The 23,805-nt window shown below is 40.1% G+C and overlaps 1 protein-coding gene across 3 annotated transcripts in view; it reads right to left on the bottom strand.

Annotated features, from left to right (window-relative positions):
* Positions 1-23,805, bottom strand: part of LIMA1 (LIM domain and actin binding 1) — an 88,146-nt gene that overhangs the window by 15,118 nt on the left and 49,223 nt on the right. For all 3 annotated transcript variants that reach the window (XM_028165827.2, XM_007179344.2, XM_007179345.2), the window contains 4 exons: positions 18,305-18,769; positions 7,282-7,366; positions 6,005-6,153; positions 3,243-3,350 (listed from right to left, as the gene is read on the bottom strand). In XM_028165827.2, the coding sequence (XP_028021628.2) occupies positions 3,243-3,350; positions 6,005-6,153; positions 7,282-7,366; positions 18,305-18,769 (807 nt within the window). The remainder of the gene's footprint in view (positions 1-3,242; positions 3,351-6,004; positions 6,154-7,281; positions 7,367-18,304; positions 18,770-23,805) is intronic.

The raw sequence follows: 23,805 nt of genomic DNA, 5'->3' as shown, positions 1-23,805 counted from the left end.
TCACGACATCATTGCACACGCCCAACCAGATGACTTCACTGCAGGAATAGCCAGGAGAGAGCATGTGAGATTTTGCTCAAACATTTCATTAAAGAAAAGCACAAATTCATTCACAAGAGGAGAAAGGGAAGAACAATACCTTGACAAAATATCCTATTTCAGGCAAGTTTACCCTGGCATTAATGTCCTTTTGTAACAACTGAAGTTCAAATAGTTCTTAGGTATTGGCTAACAAAAGCTAGGCAAACAGCCAAAAGGATAGCTGAAGCTTTGAAAAATTTTATGAATTTTAAGGCAGCCAAGGGTTCATGAACCTACAGTATACACTTGAAGACTATGTACTATCTTTATCTCCTCTCTTCCCCACCCACTTCCCAATTTGTGATTCAGCTGCAATGATACCCTTTTAGGCTATAATTAAAATGTTTTGATCCTCCAATTCAGCTCAGAGTTCCAGGTTCAAATCAATATGAAGACAATCAAGAAGGAAACATGAAATTAGATATAGGGACAATCCAAGCATGATTTTCCGGATGATCATTTCTCAAATTATGCTCCAAGGACAGATGGGAGGATTTCAATGCTGGGAATATTTTTTTCTCTTAAATGTCTTTTTTACAGTATATAAGAAAAATTCCAAACATATCACTTATACATAAGACATAATCTCCCACTTAAAAAATGGGAAAACCAGGCAGTCTAATGAGAGGACTCACTTGATATAGGACATGTGACATGGAAATAATGCCTGAGCCCACTGTTGCAAGGATGTATGTAATTTGATTATTTTATGATTATGAAACACATTACTGCCACGTAGTTTGTCTTACTATCTCAAAATACATTTGTGACATGGTTTTGTAAAATAAAGCGATTTAATGTTCCTAAATTTTTTCCCGTTCTGTTCTTTGAGTCAAATATTGTAGCCATTAATCTGAGTCTATTTTTCTGTGTGCCTACTTTGGTCCAAGTGTGTAGTACATCTCATGAGTTCCTGTTGGTATGCTGTCAATATATCTATTTTAAAGTCTGTTATAATCAAATAAGTTTGAGAACTATTGCTCTTAACCCATTTTAATTATCTACTCACCTTTTGTAGAATGGCCTCAAGGGTGTTAATATGTGTAACAGAAACAATGACTATACTCCTATTAGTCACTGTAATAGACTTGAAAGCTCTTTCTCCTCATCTAACTTAACATTTGATTATCATATTGACTGAAAGACCAACGAGACTGGGTAATGGATTGGCAGAGAAAATGATAAGTTCACCTGACATATATATTGTTACTTAATCCAACTAAGCCATCCATCTAACCATAAATGTATAAAACCTGATTTGTTTAAAACCTTCCCATGGCTTTCCTCCGACGCAGGACTACAATCATACTCTTAAGGGTTTTTCAAGACCCACCCTGGCCCTCTCCCTCCACCTGTCTCTTACCATTGCCTACAGGTACTTCATGCTCCAGCCAAGTCATCTTGGTTGGGTTCTCTGGTTTCCAAACCTCTGTTGTGTCTGCCTGGAATACCCTTCTCTTTCTTTACTCAACTTTCCCCTTATTCACTTGGCCTATTTCCACACATCCTTCAAGACTTGGCTCAGGTATCACCTTCTTTTTTTTTTTTTAACATTTATTTATTTTATTTTTGGCTGCGTTGGGTCTTTGTTGTTGCATGCAGGCTTTCTCTAGTTGCAGTGTGCAGGGGCTACTCTTCGTTGCGGTGCGCCGGCTTCTCACAACGGTGGCTTGTCTTTGTTGCAGAGCACAGGCTCTAGGCACGCAGGCTTCAATAGTTGTGGCATGGGGGGGGCTCAGTAGTTGTGGCTTGTGAGCTCTAGAGCACAGGCTCAGTAGTTGTGACGCACGGGCTTAGTTGCTCCATGGCATGTGGGATCTTCCCGGACCAGGGCTCGAACCCACGTCCCCTGCATTGGCAGGCGGATTCTTAACCACTGTGCCACCAGCGAAGTCCCAGATATCACCTTCTTTTTTTTTTTTTTTTTTTTTTTTTTTTTTTAAATACATTTATTTATTTATTTATTTATTTTTGGTTGTGCTGGGTCTTCGGTTCGTGCGAGGGCTTTCTCTAGTTGCGGCAAGTGGGGGCCACTCTTCATCGCGGTGCGGGGACCGCTCTTCATCGCGGTGCGCGGGCCTTTCACTATCGCGGCCCCTCCCGTTGCGGGGCACAGGCTCCAGACGCGCAGGCTCAGTAGTTGTGGCTCACGGGCCCAGCCGCTCCGCGGCATGTGGGATCTTCCCAGACCAGGGCTCGAACCCGCGTCCCCTGCATTAGCAGGCAGATTCTCAACCACTGCACCACCAGGGAAGCCCCAATATCACCTTCTTGAGGAAGTCAGGTTAAGGGTCCTTAGTCCAAGCTTCCATGGCCCCTCATAGCCCTTTCACGGCACTTGTTACACTGTTCTACAATAGCCAACCTACACTCATCTCCCTCCTACTCTGTTAGCTTCCTTGCAGGTAAAGACCACGTGGAATGGTTTGTTCACATTTAGTTGCTAAGCTCAGCATTGCCTGTGCTTATCATAGTGCCTAGCTTTCAAAATACTTTGAAGTGAAAGAATGATATTTTCTTGCATAAAATGTGTTTAATAATATACAAATAACTTTGAAGATGATATCTCTATTCAAAACAGATTTTAAGAACTTACATAAGTTGGGCTTCCCTGGTGACACAGTGGTTGAGAATCTGCCTGCCAATGCAGGGGACACGGGTTCGAGCCCTAGTCTGGGAAGATCCCACATGCCGCGGAGCAACTAAGCCCGTGAGCCACAACTACTGAGCCTGTGTGCCACAACTAATGAAGCCCGTGCGCCTAGAGCCCGTGCTCCGCAACAAGAGAAGCCACTGCAATGAGAAGCCCGCGCACCGCAACCAAGAGTAGCCCCCGCTCACCACAACCAGGGAAAGCCCGTGCATGAAGCAATGAAAACCCAACACAGCCAAAAATAAATTAAAAAAAAAAAATTACTTAAGCTCTACATCCTCTGAGCATTTGCTGAGCAAAAGAATTTTCCAATGAAAATTGGTCAGCTATAAGTTGCAGAGCTCCCCAACCAAAATTATGTGACCTCCAAAAAAGACAATCTATCCTGGCAGCTGTTACCAAATTCCCAGACACTCTACAGCCTAGAGTTAGAGTTGTTTCTAATTTTAAGCATCTAATTTAGAACACATGCTTCCCTGGCAAATGGACATCAGACTTTCCAACCCACCTTTTCTCCATCCTGATGGGCGATGCAGACCTCAGGACCCGGGGGCACATTCTCCTTTTGCTCCAACTTATGAGTTTTGATTTCACCACCACTAGCTCTCAACTCATTCTACAAAATAAAAATAGTCTGTGAATTAAAAAAAAGTCTCACGATTCTCTTCATAGCACATCTATTAAATAAACTTGGGATGTTAAAAAAGAAATTATTTTAAGAGGCTTTAAGTCAAATCAACCCCCTAACTCTCACAAGCAAAACCCACTGACTTGTGAAATGACAAAAGCAGCTTTGTGGACACATACCTCAGAGTTAAATATTTATACAACTAGTCTAAAACTGGATGCTCATTAGAATACAGACACACACACAGACCACCCCCCGCATACAATGTTCTCGTGATTCACTCTTCTAGCAGCAGAGCTTGTGGGAATGCAAAGCTGGTGAGTTTTACCAGAAAAGACCATTCTGGAGCAGGGGAAAGGAGATGCCAAGTGCCAATAATTAAGAAAATATACTGACCATATATATATAAATGCCCGGCCTGGAAAGAGAGACAGCAATGATGTATACATATAAAAATTGAAATTATACTTAATGATACCATAAAACAGCCTTTCTTTGTGAGACTTTCAAAGACATGTTTTTAGCATAAAATTCATTCAGTATACTAAAGACATACCTTATTCTACTTCTCATAATAGAGCTTCAACATAAAAAAACAGGCATAAGGAGTCAGAAGGAGTAAGTGTAAACATATTTGTTTTCCTTGCAAAGAACACTTGGGGCAAAATATTAAAATTGACTTTATTACTAGATCCATAATCAGTACAGAGGTAGATGAATATGGACATTTCCTACCTTTAGTCTGCTAGTAATCTAGTACCTTTCTGTTCTCTGTGATTCTTTAGGCATGGGAGAAAAAGAGCGATTTATGGCCACAAGGCCAATGAAGGGAGTGTGAGTGCGACTGACTGATGCAGGTGTGGAATTCCAGGTTGAGGTCTACAGCTCTGGAGGTGCGTCTACGAGGAGGAGCTGGCAGCTAGCACTACAGAAATCAACAGTACAAGAGCCTGAAACTCATTCGTGACCCCACCTCAAAGCCCAGCCTCTGGAATCACTGCCAGAGAGAGTGAGCCTTGCTACAACCATGCTCTATAAGGAGCCTGAGAAATTCTTTGGGGATGAGACAAAACGTGCTTTTTACAAGAATTCCTTAAGACTTTTCAACTCTTAAAATTTACAGAGCAGGCGAACCACAATGCAGAAACTCTTATTTAGGAGTTAAAAAACAAAGTCACTGAACACGTTTTTCCACTTAGGGAGTCACCTGGTAAGAATGTTTATAGCAGGAGGGCACTGAGAAGCACCAAAATCCTATAACAGAGGGAATTAAGCTCCACAGATCATCTGTTTGCTGTATCTCCTGACCTGCCTTTTAAGAGAAGTCTCAATTTCCCTATTTTTCACACTCCCAGTGAATAACAAGCCTGTGATGTTCCACTTCACTACTGATTTACACACAATATCTCTTCTTAAATCAATACTGAAAAATCAAGATGAGATTACTCACTGCCCAGAGACTTAGTCCACCAATAAATACTATTGGAAAATGCATACTTCATAATGTGGGGGAAAGAAGGCTCAGCTCCTGGAATACACATTGTGATTTCTAACAGGCACTAGTTCAGCCTGCCAAATAAAAGTCAATACTGTTCTTCCAATTTTATTAAAAAATAACAATCAAGAGATTAATAATTTGTCATTTGAAATCTTAGAAGGAACAACTGTTTGAAAGATATATATGTATGTGTACATGTGTATATACGTGTGTGTACTTATGAATAAATGGCATTTAAAAGGCAACTTCAAATAAACAGTTCGGTCGTGTCCTCCTGCCAGTTAAGCCTAGGAAAGTATAAAGTGGAAAGACCCTCCATTCTACTTAGAATACGACATTTTTGTGCTTACTGAGTACGTCATCTTCCTGTCATTTCTCTCCCTTTTTCCTATCCACTATTCTATTTGTTTAGAAAATTATTACATCATAAGAAGTAAAGATTAAGTAGACCCTATGTTGTATGATTTAATTTACATGAAATGTCCAGAACAGGAAAATCCATAAAGACAGAAAGTAGATTAGGGGTTGCCAGGGGATGAGGGAAGTGGGGAATTGGGAATCACTGCACAGGTATGGGCTTCTTTTTGGGGTGATGGAAAATTTCTGGAATTAGACAGTGGTGATGATTGCACAACCTTGTGAATATATTAAAAATCACTGAATTGCATATTTAAAAATGGTGATTTTTATGTCAGGTGAATTATATACCAATAAAAATTGCAAAAAACACCCCATCCCACATTAATGTTGAATATATTCAATATTTCTCTCCAGTATTCTCCCTTTCTTCTCTCAAAAACAAAAATAAGTGTTCATGTTAAAACTAATAAAATACTATCAATACTTCTTTAACAACAACAAGATTAAGTAAAAGAGACAGGAAAATTCTCAATGACATTACTGGATGGTAACATCACACAAAAAAATGAGCGGGGTGGGAATGAGGCCTAGGAAAGCAAAGTCAGGATTAGAACATGGTAAGGATTACGAATGAAGCTAGGGTAGGATTTATGTGAAGAGAGAATGGCTGGGGACCAGTAAGGAGCCAAGGCTCACAGGTCAGGGTCTGGGAGACACTTCTAGTTCCCGTGCTCAGTGACCATTTGCTGGATGAATGAACGAATGAATGATGCTGAACACATACTGTATAGTTGGTGGAACTGCTTTGTTTGGACACAGCTGCCTGGTACTTGGCCATTCGATCCTTTATGGAGGTTTCTGACAGGCGTGGGAACTCCAGATTTCGCCTACTCTCGCTTTTCTCTGAGTTGAATGCTGAAGGTGACAACTGACCTGCAAGCATGCAAACAATGTGCTTTATTAGAAGATAAAATGCGATTTGAATGATTTCAAGATTCTAAATTTTGGGCTATTGTAATCTAATATAATCAACCTCTTCTATTAAGAATACAAAGAAGGGGAACTTCCCTGGTGGTGCAGTGGTTAAGAATCAGCCTGCCAATGCAGGGGACACGGGTTCAAGCCCTGGTCTGGGAAGATCCCACATGCCGCGAAGAAATTAAGCCTGTGCGCCACAACTACTGAGCCTGAGCTCTAGAGCCCGTGAGCTGCAACTACGGAGCCCACATGCCACAACTACTGAAGCCCATGCGCCTAGAGCCTGTGCTCTGCAACAAGAGAAGCCACTGCAATGAGAAGCCCGCACACCGCAACGAAGAGTAAGTAGCCCCTGCTCGCCCCAACTAGAGAAAGCCCATGCAGGGACGAAGACCCAACGCAGCCAGAAAATAAATAAAATAAATAAATTAATTAATTTAAAAAAAAGAATACAAAGAAGGAAACCAGGATTATAACTGTCACTTATAAGGTAACATTCACTCAGTTTCCCAACATTAAAAGGAGAACCCTTACCATCACTGAGTGTTATATATTTTAAAATTTTTGTTCATTTAACATGTGAAAAAATTAGATGGCAATGCCATTTTAATTTGCATTTCTTGGATTCCTAGGAGGCTGATGGTTTTCCTATATTAATTGATTTTATTTTCTTTTGTGAAGTGCCTGTATATGCCCCCTTTAAAACATAATAATTCTGCTCTCAAGGTGTTATGTTAGCATCAGTAATACAGGATAACCAATCTTGACATGGGATAATGTCCATCCATGGGAGCCCTCAAGCCCCAGATGACCATGGAGCCAAAACTGTCGGTAACAGTACTTCTCTTATAATCCTGCAAAGTTACCCTTTGGTTAACACAGGTTACCGTTGATAAAGTTGGATTAAAAATACAGAGAAGCTATTTGGAAAAAGCAATGAGATTTGGGAATGGCTTGTATCTAGCAGCCTTTCTTTTAATTTGTACCACTCTTCCTTTAAAAGCATCAGCTTTGAGGTCAAAAGGTATTGTTACTAATGAGTACTTCCTAGAAAACTTCGCACACATGGAACTCTCTGCTTACCTGGGCCTATTTCCAAGTCATCCAGAGAATAGCTGTTTTCAGAGATCTTTCTTCCACCTGCACTTCGGCTTTGGGCCCGAAGAATCTGTTTGGAAAACAAAACCCAGCAATAAGCTTTGCAGTGAGGATGGGAAATCTTGATGCAATGTTCAAAAAGGAGGCCTGCAAATCTCCTTTATAAATAAAATCCAGTAGAGATTAGATTTTATATTAGTTTTTATATACAACAGAGTGTGTTTTTAGTATTATAAATATCAAGCCCTACATATTCACAGGTGCCCAGGGGAAAATAAGTAACTCTATATAGGTAATGCTTTCTGTGAAATATCACTGCCAAACCACCTTAACCAGAAAGCCTCAGAATTTAACAGTCATTGGAGCAGAATCCTCATGTCCCAGATGAAAATGATGTCTCTCCAAACTGCCAAGTCCCGATGGCAGTATCTGCTGTTGGCCTTCTCCGTCCCATTTTATCCCTGCTGTTGCTGCCTGGTTCATGTCTTCATCATCTTTTCCCTGGACTACTGCATTACCTTTCTTTTTTTTTTTTTTAAAGGAACATTTATTTATTTATTTTTTGGCTGTGTTGGGTCTTCGTTGCTGCACAAGGGCTTTCTCTAGTTGTGGTGAGCAGGGGCTACTCTTCATTGCAGTGCATGGGCTTCTCATTGTGGTGACTTCTCGTTGCGAAGCACAGGCTCTAGGTGCGCGGGCTTCAGTAGTTGTGGCTCACGGGCTCTAGAGCGCAGGCTCAGTAGTTGTGACACATGGGCTTAGTTGCTCCGCAGCATGTGGGATCTTCCCAGACCAGGGATCGAACCCATGTCCCCTATGTTGGCAGGTGGATTCTTAACCATTGCACCACCAGGGAAGTCCTTGCATTACCTTTATAATTGGTTCTTCTGCCTTCCAATCAAGGCTCTATGATGCTGCCATTATCCCAAGTAAAACAAAAAAATTATCCCCAAATATAAATCTATGTTACTTGAATTCCCAGGTGCGCAGTGGTTAAGAATCCGCCTGCCAATGCAGGGGACACGGGTTCAAGCCCTGGTCCGGAAAGATCCCACATGCCGTGGAACAACTAAGCCCATGCACCACAACTGCTGAGCCTGTGCTTTGGAGCCCACGTGCCACAACTACTGAAGCCCACGTGCCTAGAGCCCGTGCTCCGCAAGAAGAGAAGCCACTGCAATGAGAAACCTGTGCACTGCAATGAAGAGTAGCCCCCGCTCGCCACTAGAGAAAGCCCGCTCGTAGCAACAAAGACCCAATGCAGCCAAAAATAAATTAATTAACTTTAAAAAATCTATGTTACTCTCTTGTTCAAAATTCTTTAAGAATTCCTAATCACTCCTTGAATTAAATCTAAAGTGCTTAGTATGTCACAAAACACCAGTTCTAGATCTGGTCCCTTCCTACCCTCTCTGGTTATTCTCTTCCTCACCGCTTACCCTCCAGGAAAAGCAAACCACTGGGAGGTCCATGATATTGTAAATGAGTTCCCTCCACCTGGGTTACTCTTTTATCCTTCTGTTGTCTAACAGTGCCTGTTCCTTCAAGACTCAGTGTAAGCTAAGCAACAGTCCCTCTGCATCTGCCCTACCTCTCTTCCATAAATCTAAATAGCCCTTTCTCCGTTCTCAAGGACCTGGTCACACTTCCATTACAATGCTTATCAAATTGTTGTGCATCCCTATACTGGACTGGAATCTTAGTTTACTGAGGGCAGAGACCATGCTTTTATTTTTTTAAATTAATTAATTAATTAATTTTTGGCTGTGTTGGGTCTTCGTTGCTGCGTGCGGGCTTTCTCTAGTTGCAGCGAGCGGGGGCTACTCTTGGTTGTGGTGCACGGGCTTCTCATTGCAGTGGCTTCTCTTGTTGCTGAGCACAGGCTCTAGGTACATGGGCTTCAGTAGTTGTGGCACATGGGCTCAGTAGTTATGGCTCACGGGCTCTAGAGCTCAGGCTCAGTAGTTGTGGCGCACGGACTTAGTTGCTCTGCGGCATGTGAGATCTTCCCAGACCAGGGCTCGAACCAGTGTCTTCTGCATTGGCAGGTGGATTCCTAACCACTGCGCTATCAGGGAAGTCCTATTTTTTATTTTTTAAATAGAAAAGTGGAAGGTACAGATTTATGTAATTAAAAAAATGATTCCTGTAAATTACTACATTTGTATCTCTCAAATTTAGGGTAGATCTCTAATGAAAGTTCCAAATTCTAATTTTAAGACTAGAAAAGTAACTCAAGAAAGCCACTTAGTAAGTATCAGAGGATGTTCCCATACATAATACACAGACAGTATATCATGTTTATTCAGCTTGCAATGAGAGCCTTCAAGCAGATCCTATCATTGAAATCTCAGTTTATTTCCAGATAACTTAACATGGAATAGATGTCTGAAATCCAGTATGACAGGAGACAAGAGTAAAACATTTAGCTCCCTTTTGAATTCAACATTAATAAATAATTATTAAACCTTTAAGTTCAATGGACTAATCAACCAACAATAAAGTTTAAGACAGTGAACTATCCCTTTTTCAAGTCCTCCCCACCCCCCCGCCCCCCAGCCCTCTCTCTCTCCTTGGAGATAGAAAATACGCCACTTTAGAAATCAGAGCCAAGGATTTGGTTTGCTTGTACCCTACCAAAAAAGAATACAGTTTCTAGCAAATTCGATATATATTTAATGCATTGCATCTCCAGTCAGCTTTGCTATTTACATTATTGGTTGAATCTATTTACAAAAAAAAAAAACTAAAAGAAGCTGTAGCAACTCTAACCTTGCCACATCATACTCAGGTCAGCTGCACCAACATCAGTCACATCCACATGACTCCTATGATGCAACACATTCTTGCTCTGGGAGCAGCCTACCATTTGGAAATGAAGATCATCAGCCAAAGTGAAAAGATAAGTTTGGCAGAATACCCTCCATCCACATTTTTCTGTTTTTAAAACATTTCTCATTTGCAGATAGTTAAAGGAAATTCCAAAGATTTATTCCAAACGCTGCTGCACTGTAAAATGATCATTATAAAAACTAAAATTTTCAGGGCTCAAAAAGGGAGAAAGCCTGGAAATACTTTTTTTTTTTTTTTTAAACCAAAAGGGAATGGGTTCTGCAGTCTTAACACTGGAGCAATATTTCAAATATTTACATTCTGTCAAAGGTAAAGTTTAAGCAGAATTCCAAGAGTATGTGTTACATGTTGCAACCTGCTAGGAGTTTAGTTTTCTGTTTGTGCTTTAAGTTCCTACACTGGTGTTATTGAGAGCAAGACCATTTAGAACCAGAACACATGCCCTGCAAGGTTCTTTGGTTTTAGATGCATAAAATTTCCCATCTTCACTAGCTTTTTATTTAAATATTTGGGTTAAATAAAGAGCCATTCCCCCCCCCCCAAAAAAAATCCATGAGGGTTCAATACTCTGAATTATTTTCTTTCAACTATTAAAAAAGTGAATCTGCAAAGTCATTTGGTCTTAGAAAAAAACAGAAAAACGTCTCTGGAAATCAAAGCTATACTGACACTGGTTCTGAGGAGGAATACAGCTGGCTTTTAATGAGCTCCCGGGTGAAGCACTATGCATTTCTTTTAATACCTTTCCACCTCCAAACCACTCAAATATAAAGAATGATAAGATCCCTGCATACCTGAAATGAAATGAACACAATATTGTAAAGCAACTATACTTCAAAAAAAAACCAAAAAACAAAACCAAAACCCCAAGATCTCAAATTCATTTACTATTAATTTTTGATCCTCATTTTACAAGTGGTAATCTGAGGTTCAGGAAGAAGGTGGGGTTTCCTCCAATATTTCTCAGGGAAAATAGAGGAGCACAAAAAGAAAAGAAAAGAAAAAAAAAAAAAACCTAACACCAGGAATTCTGATATGGAAATACTCTTCTGTAACACATTTTTATTACATTTCAATCTTTTTTATTCAGATGGCTGAGGCAGCCTTAATCATCATACTTTGTTAAGAGAAGAGAGAAAACATAAGACACTTTAAGACTTTCTGGAATTTCCTAAAGCTTGGCCTCACCCCACCCCACAAGTCCTCCTTCCTGTCAGCTGACTGCAGTAACTCTCATTAGTGTGACCACCCCTTAAATATTTTCATTAAATCCATAAACCAAATGCATCAACATTTACCAGTAAGAAAATAAGAGTCTGGGGCTTTTAGCCAATAGTCTGTAGAATTTCTTTTCTCTGCAAAGTTTTCTTTAAGAAATTAGGTTAGGTCCCAAATGTCAAGTAAAAAGCAGGATTTCCTGTCCTGTGTATCCCTATTTTCAGGAAAAATTCTCTTTAAAAGTTGATTCTCAACACTTTAATTTACTGAGAGCCACTTCCTTCAACCTTTCAACTTTGACCTTCCTTCAGACTCTCTCATCTCTCCAAAGTCAAGCGTGGAGGAAGGATGACTTTTAGGGAAAAATGGGACTTTGCTGAACTATGCATGGAGATCATATGGTGTAGATAAAATCTGGCCTTAATTTCTCAAAATACTGAGAGAGAAACATTTCCTTCTCCAGGGACCCTCGCAGAAAAAATACAGCTCATTTAAGTACAAAATACACACAGAAGGAGCACTTATCTCCAGGCAGGGGGATTTCTCTCTCTCTCTCTCCATATGTATGTGTGTGTGTGTGTATATATATGTATATACACACACACACACACATATGTATAAATATATATACATATAAATATATATAAATGTTTATATATATATGTGTGTGTGTGTATATATATATATATTTTTTTTTTTTTTTTTTTTTGCTCGCACTGCATGGCTTGCGGGATCTCAGATCCCCAACCAGACTGAACCTGTGCATGGCAGTGAAAACCCCAAATCCTAACCAATAGACCACCAGGGAACTCCCATATTTTGTATTTCTAAGTGTTCTATAAAAATTATGGAGTAGCGCCCACTGGCCGCACCTAGAGAAAGCCCACGCACAGCAACAAAGACCCAGCTCAGCCAAAAATAAATAAAATAAAAATAAATTTTTAAAAAAAGTATGTATTACTCTTACAATTAGGAAGAAAAGAAAGGAAGGAGAGGTAATACTTCATATTTTTAAATTAATATAAATAGATAAGAATGATAAAACCAAATGCTGATGAGGAACTGCTGGGGAATTAAATATGTCCTTAGATTGTGCTAGCAGTGTTACAGAATTATGTCTTTTGACCACGATAACATCATTCAGTAATATAGCCCCCCCCATAATTAAAAATAAAATGTTTCTGCCAAGATGCTTAGAGCTTTTTTATTAGGCTGGAAGAGAATCTAATTACTGGGGAATGATTAAAAAGTATAATGAAGTAACATATTGCCATAAAAGGATAACTACATGAACTAGGAAGATACAAAGGAAGGGCTATATAAAAAAGACCAAACCAAAGATAAAGCACACAAAACAGTGAGCACACAATACCTAAAACCATGTAAAATCTAGTTATGCAACGATAAGAATATCATTGTGCACAATTGGTAAAGGTTACTCTTTTTTCCAGGTTTACTTGGCTTTTTCTGGTTTACTGTGTTGTGTGTGTGTGTGTGAGATTGTTCAGATGACTAATTTATATAAGAAAAACAAACCTCCCAAACTCAACAAGCTTCTAACTCAAGAGTTTTAGTACAAATCTCTTGCAGTTCAGTGTACTTCTCTTCATTGCCCTGATGTTTTTTATTCAGTAAAAAGACTATAAAACGTAGGAAGAGGACAGATAGAAAGCTAAAGTCTTTGAGAAGCCAGCTGTTAATATGTTTTAATTCTTTCCTGGTTTCCTTAGATTTCAAAAATATGTAAGGCCAGGGCTTCCCTGGTGGCGCAGTGGTTGAGGGTCTGCCTGCCAGTGCAGGGGACACGGGTTCGAGCCCTGGTCTGGGAGGGTCCCACATGCTGCGGAGCAACTGGGCCCGTGAGCCACAATTACTGAGCCTGCGCGTCTGGAGCCTGTGCTCTGCAACAAGAGAGGCCGCGATAGTGAGGGGCCCGCGCACCGTGAATGAAGAGTGGCCCCCGCTTGCCGCAACTGGAGAAAGCCCTCGCACAGAAACTAAGACCCAACACAGCCATAAATAAATAAATAAATAAATAGATATATTAGATTAAACAAATAGATCATTAAATTAAAAAAAAAAGTAAGGCCAGATGTTTTTATCTAATAAATAGCTATTATAATATCCATGAAGATAGTGTTTATGGTAGAAGAGGTACTACACAATTTCAGTTCTTGTTCTGATATTAATTAGCCACATGACATCGGGCGTATCAGTTAATTTCTCTGACGTCATCTGTTTCCATCTGTAAAATAGGGATTTTAATATCCTGCGAACAATGAGCTGAATTAAAGAAACTTTTACAATCACTTATAGTTCTAGGATTTATGTCAACAATCTTGATAGGGATTTCTCACTCATTGTAACTCGTTAATGAATTAGAAGGCTAAAGGAAATGACTAATAAATTCATCTGGATACACACCTATGTTGTTTAATCCAGGAGTGAGTCCAATAGCAGAAAGAAAAGGTGATTTTGTGGGGCAAATGATGTCTTCCTGGCCCCTACAAACTCTAATGTAGCCAACCAATGCTTAGAGAATATTCCAGTCTCCTGATATTACTTTTCAACATATTTTATTTTAATGGAACCGGATAGAAACCAGTAAGTAGTTAACTGGCATGAAAATAAGCAGAAAAGAGATGACTGGTCTCTAACTGACACGTCAAAGACAGCCACTTAGGGCAACAAACAGAAAGATCAGGATTCCCTGACTGGCATCTTTATACCTGGATCCATTACTGTCTTACCACAAAAGACCAAAGGTTTACTCAGAGTTACTAACTACGGTAAATAAAACTTAATTTATACGAGTAGGAGGCCTTACGAGAAATGTACCGCTACAGAGAGGTCAAAATAACACTGAGAACTTAAGAGTTCATCGACAGATGAATGGATAAAAAAGATGTGGTGTATATATATATATTGGTTTAATCCTGACCCAAGCAAAAGACAATACTTTAAGTAGGTTATGAAGGTAGAAATACACCTTCCAAATATTTGGTCTTTATTCTCCTATCCAAAGATTTGTGTGAACCAAATAAGTTAGGAACCAAACAGAAAGAATTGAGACTTAAGGAGCCTGTCCCTACATTGTTTGGTGATTTGAATAACCACATCAAGGCCTTTGAAGATTATGGATTCAAATGTCAACATGATGATAACTGAATATTGGTTATAACTGCCTGATCAGCTTTCTCATAAAAGAATGCCCAGAATAGTTACTTTGGCTACCTAAAACCCAGATCAACATATACATGGAGCTAGGGATGCGCAGCCACATTCAATGTATGTCACTGGGGGGTGGGAGGGGGGCTTCTTTTTCCTCATAACTTATAGGTTACATTAATCCATCCACTGCTCATTTGCTCATAGGAATTAGAACTATCATGTTCAACTAAAACATCTGACCAATATAACCTATCTATTCACCAAAGGTAGAGGATAAGTGAGGAACAGGCTTTAATCAGTTCTCATTATTTATAAGTTATTTGAGTTCTAAGCTTCTTTTCTCCTTTTTATTAAATAAACACTAAGAGCCAAGTCATTGTGCTGACCACTGGGAGATAAAAACGTCATTACTTTGAAAGAATTATAGACTGGGGAGTGTACAAATTCATACATGACTATTAAAGAAAGCATGATATAAGTGGCCAAAGAGAAGTAAAAAGAAAATTCTACAGGAGGGTCAGGAGGGTGAAGGTAATTTCATCTGGGAAAAAACTGAGGTAAGGTCTCACAGTCTTCATAGACCTTGAGGAGTAAGATTTCAAGAGGTAGAAATTAGGGGAAAGATATGACTAATTTAAAATGAGGAGTAATCCAGGGTTTGAGTATAAGATTAGTTATGAGACTGGAAAGGTAGGTTGAGCTCAGACTGTAGAAGACCCAAATATTAAATATGGATTAATTCTGAGACATCCAAAGTTTCTGATCAAGGGAATAACATAATTTACAACTATGTTTAGAAAAATAAATAGCAACAGTGTGGAGGATGGAAGGGAAGAAAAAAATGAGAGGCTAATAGGAAAGGTTGCAGCAATACCACAAGGCAAGATGTAATAAGGCTAAACCATAGAAGTAGATGTGGGACCTCTTGGAGAGAATGGCCCATACTTGAGAGATGTGTAGACTTATGTAGATGGCTTAGTAAGTGACTGACTGAGAAGAGGTAGGCACAAAGAAGAACTGATCCCAAGCTTTACAGACCAGGAGATGTGGTGAATGGTGATGCACTAAGAGACACCAGGGGTAGAGCAGGTTTTGGTTGGAAAGATAATGGATTCTTTTTTAGCCTTCTTGAATTTGAGTGCTTAAGGGATATTCACAAAGAGATGTGTGATCTGGCAGGCAACCACAAAATTGGGGCTGAAGCTTGGGTTAAGAATTCAAGATTAGAATCTAGTTTTAGGATCCATCTCTTGGAGTCCTGGAAAGAGATGAGACTACACAGGGAGGGAGAAAAAAACAGGGCTGCAGAGAAGAGATCAGGAAGAAAAGTGGACAAGAACAGAAACCATCTCAGACAAAAAGGGAGTAAGAGAGACTAAGAAAAGTAGAACTCAAGCCAATTAACTTGGCCTCCTGTAAATAACTCTGATAAAAAGATTTAGGAGATAAAAAGATTTAGATCATGCATTTCCATTATCTATGTGCTCCCTGACCCTGCTCAGCTAGTTAGTTGAGATTTAGCCCAGTTCTTTAAAATTCTATTATGGAGACAAAGAGTCACACGATTTGTACCTAATATATGCATTTGTCTCACAGAAGTACTAATTTTTTAGCTCTGAGGTAATCATTCTTACCTGTATACTCTTGCTCCTAAAAGGACTGCTAGTGTCTCTACCATATTTCTCAGAGCTTCCTTCCAAAGATCCAATTATATAACTTCCTGATTAAAGCCTTATCCATATTAAAGCTGAAATTATGATAGCAATAACCATAACCTAGTTTCAAACTGATTAGTTATTCATTAAACTAAAGTAGACAAAACTTTTTTTTTAAACAGTTTTACTGAAATACTAGACAAACATTTTTAAAGTAATCTAGACTGTTTCCAACATGGGTAATGATGCTTGTTTAGAAGCAGCTATAAAACCAAGGGCAGTTGTGTTTTACATTCCCTAAGCAGTCCATTAAATGACAAATGACTATTTAATCAGGAAGTTTAAAAAGCGCATCCACCCAGAAAAAAAGCCCAGGTCAATCTTAGAACCCCTCCATCTTCCTAGACCGTTAGCAATCAGGCTGAGTGCCAGTGTGATCTGGTAGGATCTTTCTTTATATGAGAATTTTTTTCTCTGCTTTGACCAGCCACAAACAGACAGGCTTGTTCTGACCCATCTTTCACTAGACATTTACGAGAAAAAAGTCTCTCACCAGATCCTCACACATAATCAGCATTTTGTTTGCTGCAGTCCCAATCATTTCCTACCTTGGGCCAGTTTTGACATGTACCAGCCTTTTGCACTGAATCTACATTGTGTGTGCTGCCATGACATCAGCCGTCCTGCCCCTAACAGGGTCTGAGAGGAGGAGACTTACAATGGTGCTTTGACTCACAACAAAGCCCCTTCCTCTCTATTTAGGATTTCTGACATTTTTTCCTTCCATTTAAAATTCTTCTTCCCATTTAAATTTTTTTAAGTTTTTTTTTTTTATTAAGACCATAAAGGGGAAAGAGGGAGTTGGCAGGCCTAGAGGACTCAAAATTGAGAGGGATGAGAGTTTAAGAAAAGTCATAAAATGCTTTGTGGTTACATCTCTTGCCAACTGGTTTCAGTGTTAAAACAGAGTAAAAACTCATGCAGAGAAAAGGATTCTAGCTTTGCAAATCTTTAAAAATTCTTTCTATTGATACACCCTCAAACAGATGATCGCTGAACACTAAAGAACTTTTCCAGGTAGAAAAGCAACAGGCACCGCAAGATACAAGAAGAGATGGCTAAATCACACCAAACATAACTGAGGATTCTAGGATAAGTTATCTAATTTTTACCTCGGAAGAAATGCTTCATACCATTACTTCACAAATGTAGAAATTTGGGCCAATACTTAGCTGAAAAAAATCTGCTTTCCCATCTAAAGGGAATCTAGAGTAAATGATGGCTTTGCTCCCCATCAGATCTGTTTATTTCATTATAATGACTGTTGTAACAAACCAACCCCATGTACAAAAGTACATGCAGGAAAGTATGAGAAAACTGGAAAAATTTACCAGCTCTGCGGCCCCTGGATTTTTATAAGTCACCAGCATATGTAACTCATTTTCTAGTTAAGTAATTCCCTCTGGGGACCTGGTCTGCACTCCACATGAAGGATCAAGTTTCATTAGCAGTTGTAGGAAAATGCAACCCTCTGCATTTGCAAGTCAAAACTCCTGAAGGCTATGGCTAGCCTGGCTATCTTCATTGATTTTTCCTGGGATAGGATTTTAGCTGATAGAAAACATTTGTTGGAAGGCACAGATGAGGAAGTTGAGAAGAGAAAGGATTCAGCTAGCAAGGAGACAACTAAGCCTCAGTCTTAATGTTAAATTCTGCCCTTAACACTCAGCCTGCAGCTGTGTCCAGGCAGAGAGAGATTCAGCAGTAATTCCACCCCCTAAAGCTACAAATGACAAAAGGCACAGGAAGACAAATTAAAAGGGCAAGCGTACAAAAACACATAACCCAATCAGCATCAAACTCTTCATTTCTCGATATCGCCCTGAATCCCAGTGTGCACTTGATTTCATGTGAAATTGGGTCACACTCACAAATCTTAGCATCTCTGTAAATAATTCATTTGAGACTTTTTATTAACTACTCGTCTAACTTGAATCAAAAGACATACTGACCACATACTCGCCATTACACAAACCGTCTAGACTAGAAAAACAGCTTTGTTTAGTTACGTGAATTGGCTTTTTCAAGTTTTAAACCCACCCAATCCTTACCTTGGTTTGAGTTGGTTCACCTTTCTCAAACATCATCTTAAGCCTGTTCAGCGGAACATTGTATTTCTCTATTTTGTTTGCAGCTTCTGCATTTTCACTTATTTCGGGTTTTCCTACTTCATGCCTGGATTCTCCCAGACAATTTTCCATTTTTTTACTTTCTGCTGAGTGGTCTTTAAGATGCTCACTGTCCTCGATGCGGGGGTACGGATACTGAATAAGAGCTTCAGGAGGCGATTTGATTCTAGGTCTGGGGTGGACTCGTTCCTCTTGGTCAGCCGCGACCCCAGAGGCAGAGCTGTTTGCCACTTCAGCGGGAGGAGGGTCGCCTCTATGCCTGACCTCGGTGCTGCTGTTTCGCACGGAGTCTGGGAGAGAGTCTGCTCCCAGCACTGGGTTCTCCCACTTCTTCTTTAACACGGTCAGGTTCCCCCTTCTAAAGTGCTGGGGGAGATTTTCAGTGTTCTAGAAGAACAAAAAGTGAATGCCAGTTATAACTTGCCTGCTGAAACATTCAAACATGCTGTTCTTTGTAAAATGAAAGTTAAAACTCCAAGCTGCTCCTGGTCCACTGGCGTTTCAGACAGCTGTGAACAGTTACAGCCCTGCCACATGGAGAAAGCATCCACCGCAAGAGAGGGAGAGGGGAAGAGAGAAAAAGTCAGGAGCTAAAGCAGGAAGTGATAAAACAGGATAGCCTTATAAGGACAAAATGAGAAGAAAGGAGAGCCCAGATCTAATGATAGTTACATTGGAGACAAGGGATTTTTATCCAGAGATTAATAGGGAAAACAGAAAGAAAAAGCAAAATACCAGTTACTTTAAACCCTGTAAATATTCACTAATAAAAGTTCATCATTACATGCCACAAAATTACATCCTGGCTGGGTTTTTTTTCTTCTAAATGAGACAAAGATGCAGTATAGCTAAAACTACACAATACCAATAATTGTGGACAGTAGCATCAAGAATTGAAACTCTCTGTGGAAATTTAAAGCAGCCACCAGACTTTTACATGTATATATCATCATATCCGACATAATTTACATGAACAGTCAAATTTTATTTTTACATAAGAACCTAATCCTTTTTCCCCCCTGTACTTCTCTACATGTTTGTCCATGTATAAATCCTCAGTTTTCAGAAAATTCACTATTTTCCAGATCCTTTGTTGAAAAATACCCAGGCTTCATATGAAACACTACTACCACCCCCTCTCTTGATGGAAGGACACACATTTACACATCCAAGACAGTTCTCTTTCACGTGGGTCAAACTGGAATTAATTTGTACATATAAGACAGATTGAAAACAACCTGGAAAGTGTCAACGTTGTTCCGCAATAATAGAGGAGACATGCTGGGTGAAGTAAAATTCAATGTCCTAGACTCTGAAAGCACTCCTAAATAAATTAAGCAGCAGCACCTTCCCAACAAAGCACAAACTCCAGTACCTTCTTGCCCTCCATTCCTGTAGTCTGTGGCTCACCGGTCTTTCAACGAAGAAAGGACAAACCACCTAGGACTGAAAGACTCTGGGGAATTAAACAAGATTAGCAGCTATATTGGGAATTAAGTCTCTCACCCTATTACTCTTCTGAATACTCTCTGAGAGCCACTTCATCAAGTAGCACCAAGGCATGGAAAAAAGAAAGTTACAGAAGAACAACTGCTTGATATTTGTGTTTAAATCTTAGCTGACAAGATGCTTCATTGGGGGAAGCATGTATGGACCAGAAATATAAGCAGCAAGAAAAGTTTTCTTGTTGGAAAAGAGAGAATTTAAAAGCTGGTGCTACCATAACTGCCAGAAGCACTCTTGGCTCTGTGCACCCTCCTGAGACACAGTGGATGAGTCATCTGGGTCTCCAACTTCACCTGCTCTGCTCTGCCCTGCCTAAACAGGAGCCCTGAGAATCAAAGTGGCATTTTGCCTTGGTAACTGGACACCACTTTTCTCAGAGACACATCATGTGATCAAAGTATATTTACTGACATGCAAAGATGCTCATAAGATACTTTTGAGTGAATAAAGCTAATTATAAGACAGCGTGGGGGACTTCCCTGGTGGCGCAGTGGTTAAGAATCCACCTGCCAATGCAGGGGACACGGGTTCGATCCCTGGTCCTGGAAGATCCCACATGCGGCAGAGCAACTAAGCCCATGCACCGCAACTACTGAGCCTGTGTGCTGCAACTACTGAGCCTGTGTGCTGTAACTACTGAAGCCAGAGCTCCTAGAGCCCGTGATCCGCAACAAGAGAAGCCACCACGATGAGAAGTCTGCGCACCGCAAAGAAGAGTAGCCCCCGCTCGCCGCAAGCAGAAAAAGCCCGCACACAGCAACAAAGACCCAACGCAGCCAAAAATTAAAACAAATAATAATAAAATTAAAAATAAAATTAAAAGAAAAGAAAAAAAAAAACACAGCATGGGGAATTCCCTGGCAGTCCAGTGTTAGGAGTTGGAGCTTTCACTGCTGTGGGCCTGGGCCTGGGCCTGGGCCTGGATCCAATCCCTGGTCGGGGAACTAAGATCCTGCAAGCCACAGCCAAATATTAAAAAAAAATAAAAAAAGACAGCATGATCCCATTTTATAATACACATATATGTTTCTAAATATAAACATAGAAAAGTAGTCTGGAAGAAAAGACATCAGGATGTTAACAGGTTGCCGCGGGCATTTGTATTTTCTTCTTCGTTTTCTCTTTAGGATAAATGTGCTTTCATTGTGTAATAAAAATGAATACAAAAATAAAATTATGCATCGTCTTCATATCACAAGAAAAAGGTTCTATGGAATATCAAATAATTTTGATGTTACTTGTAAACAGCTTGAAAGTTGTCATCTCTACTTTACTTGTGATGACCTGGAAGAGAGGGATTTGTGTGACGGAGTACCAGCAATGTCCCAAACAAGGACCTGGGTGGAGGACATCCCTTAGGGGGGCATTTTAACAGAGGAGTGAATGTGCTCTTTTATTAAAAGGAGTTCTTAAGGATACAAGTTCAAAAGTGCTGGGGTGGGGACAAGTAGGGGAGGGATAGCGCTGTAAGGTCTGACAGCATTAAAGGCCCCAGAACTTGCCATCACTCCTGGCAGCACCACCCAGGTCATGCCAGCTTTCCAGGCCTTTCCTAGAGCTTTCCAGCTTTCCTAGAGCTTGAGGCAAGCAAAGATGGGGCAGAAGCAGTGGCTACAGTCTTTCTGGGGAAGAAAGAGAAGGAAGAAGGCACAGAACAAAAGCTAGAGCTGAAAGCAGACCGGGCAACACAATGAAAAGAGTACTGGACTGAGATAGCCTGGGTTATCATTGGATAGTGGATTATGGGCCACTTACATTTTCTTCTCTTTCTTTATCTGTATTTTCTTTTAATTAATTTTTAGTTGAAGTATAGTTAATTCACAATATTGTGTTAGTTTCAGGTGTACAGCAAAGTGATTCAGTGATTTTTTTTTTCAGATTATATTCCATTATAGGTTATTACAAGACATTGAATGTAATTCCCTGTGTTATACAGGAAATCCCTGTTGCTTATCTATTTTATGTATAGTATCTGTATTTCCTACAATAAACATGCATTACGTATATAATCCAGCTCCATCCAGCCAAATGACCCTGGGCAAGTTTCTTAATTTCTGGAAACTTCCATACAGGGCTACTGTGGAGAATAAATGAGACTATATTAAAGCACATAATGTAGTATTTGACCAGTAGCGGTGACTATTATTAAATGAGTGGCCCTCCCCACTCTCCAGCCATACCTCACAACGGTGATCAACCGCAGTAGCCAGTCATCTCTCAAATCCTGAACTTGGGTTACAGTCACTTACTTTTCTTTCTACTCTCTCTACAGTGTCTACTGTTTCAGAGTAGGGCTGGGGCGGCGGGGGGAGGGGGGGAGCTACAAAATAAGGTGAAATTTTAGTCGATGTCATTTTTGTCAGGGTTTTAACTTTTTCCCAAGTATTTTCCTAGAATAAGGCAGTGGGAGGTCAAGGAGGGTACAAGTTTTCAAGGGCCCCATTGGTTGCTGGACTACCACATCCTCCTTTCTCAAGGTGACATCCAGCACGCTGCTCATCCTATCCAGCAAGGCTGAGAATCTCTGCAGACATCGCCTCTGGACCATAACTGGCTGCCTAAATCCGATCAGGCACACTCAGGAGATGCAATGCAGTGTCCTTTCTGCAGGAGCATTCAACTTGGAAAGGGCCTTAGATAAGTCCCTTCCTCTCTTTGGGTCTGTTATTCCACCCACAAAATGAAGAGGCTGAGTCAAATGAGCTTTAACGTTGAAATCTTGGCAGGGGAATCTTCATCTTAAAAGCAGGAGGATATTTGGTAGGATACAGCAGTGGGGCTAGAAACATGGACTACCGGGATGTACAGCCTCCAAGGAAGGGAATAAATTCCTAGGCTAAGAGCTTCTCAGAAAAGTGGTAGCCAGTCATTATGGAGATGAATGCCCAAACAGCACAGATTTCAAGAAGCGACATATCCCATGCTTAAAAGGAACCTGAAAATATAACTGATGGTCGTATTAATGGTCTGTGCTTCTGTGTCCTAGATGCAAGTGGAAGAGGAAGAGAAAAGGAGGGCTGAATTTCTGGGAGTCCAAGCTATCATGTAACCTGATCCTAGTATTTGCTAAAGGAACAAATTTACCCACTTGCTCCTGAATGTTTCTCTACCTTGCTTTCCATGAGTATTCTTTCACCTGGAGTATTCAGGTGAGTATTCTTTCACCTGTAGAGTCACCTCTATAAATTTATATGTACATTTCTCCCTATTCTTCAGGAGACAAATTAGGTCTCTTACAAGTCTGGTGGATCTTAAAAGCAACTGTCTGTCATTAATGGAAAAACTGGTAAGATTTGAATAAAGCCTGTGGTTTAGCTGATAGCATGGTACCGATGTTAATTTCTCAGGTTTAATAAATGTACCACAGTTATAGAAAATGTTAACATTAGGGGAGGCTAGGTGGAGGTGTATGGGAGCTCTCTATACTATCTTAATAACTCTACTGTAAATCCAAACTTATTTTAAAATAAAAAATTTGTTAAAAAAAAGAACCATCCTTCAACTTTGTCTTCTTCCAGCTATTGCTGTCTCCCACATTTCACAGTTAAGTGTCTTGAAAGCAGTCTCGTGTAGTTGCTATTTCCACTTGACTACTTTCCATTCCCTCTAACTCTACTACCAAAACACTTCTGAAGCAGCACCAATCAGGATCACCAATTACTTCGTTACATTTTTCATTCCATTATCTTATTTTTAACTTATTACTTTTCTCAATTACAAAAGTAATTTAAAAAACTTATTGAAGGGCTTCCCTGGTGGTGCAGTGGTTGAGAGTCTGCCTGCCAATGCAGGGGATGCGGGTTCGAGCCCTGGTCTGGGAAGATCTCACATGCCGCGGAGCAACTGGGCCCGTGAGCCACAACTACTGAGCCTGCGCATCTGGAGCCTGTGCTCTGCAACAAGAGAGGCCGCAATAG

This window comes from Balaenoptera acutorostrata, chromosome 11, assembly GCF_949987535.1.
Source record: "Balaenoptera acutorostrata chromosome 11, mBalAcu1.1, whole genome shotgun sequence".
NCBI lineage: Eukaryota > Metazoa > Chordata > Mammalia > Artiodactyla > Balaenopteridae > Balaenoptera > Balaenoptera acutorostrata.
Note: the sequence above shows the minus strand (reverse complement) of the source record. Positions and strands in the feature narration are given on the sequence as shown.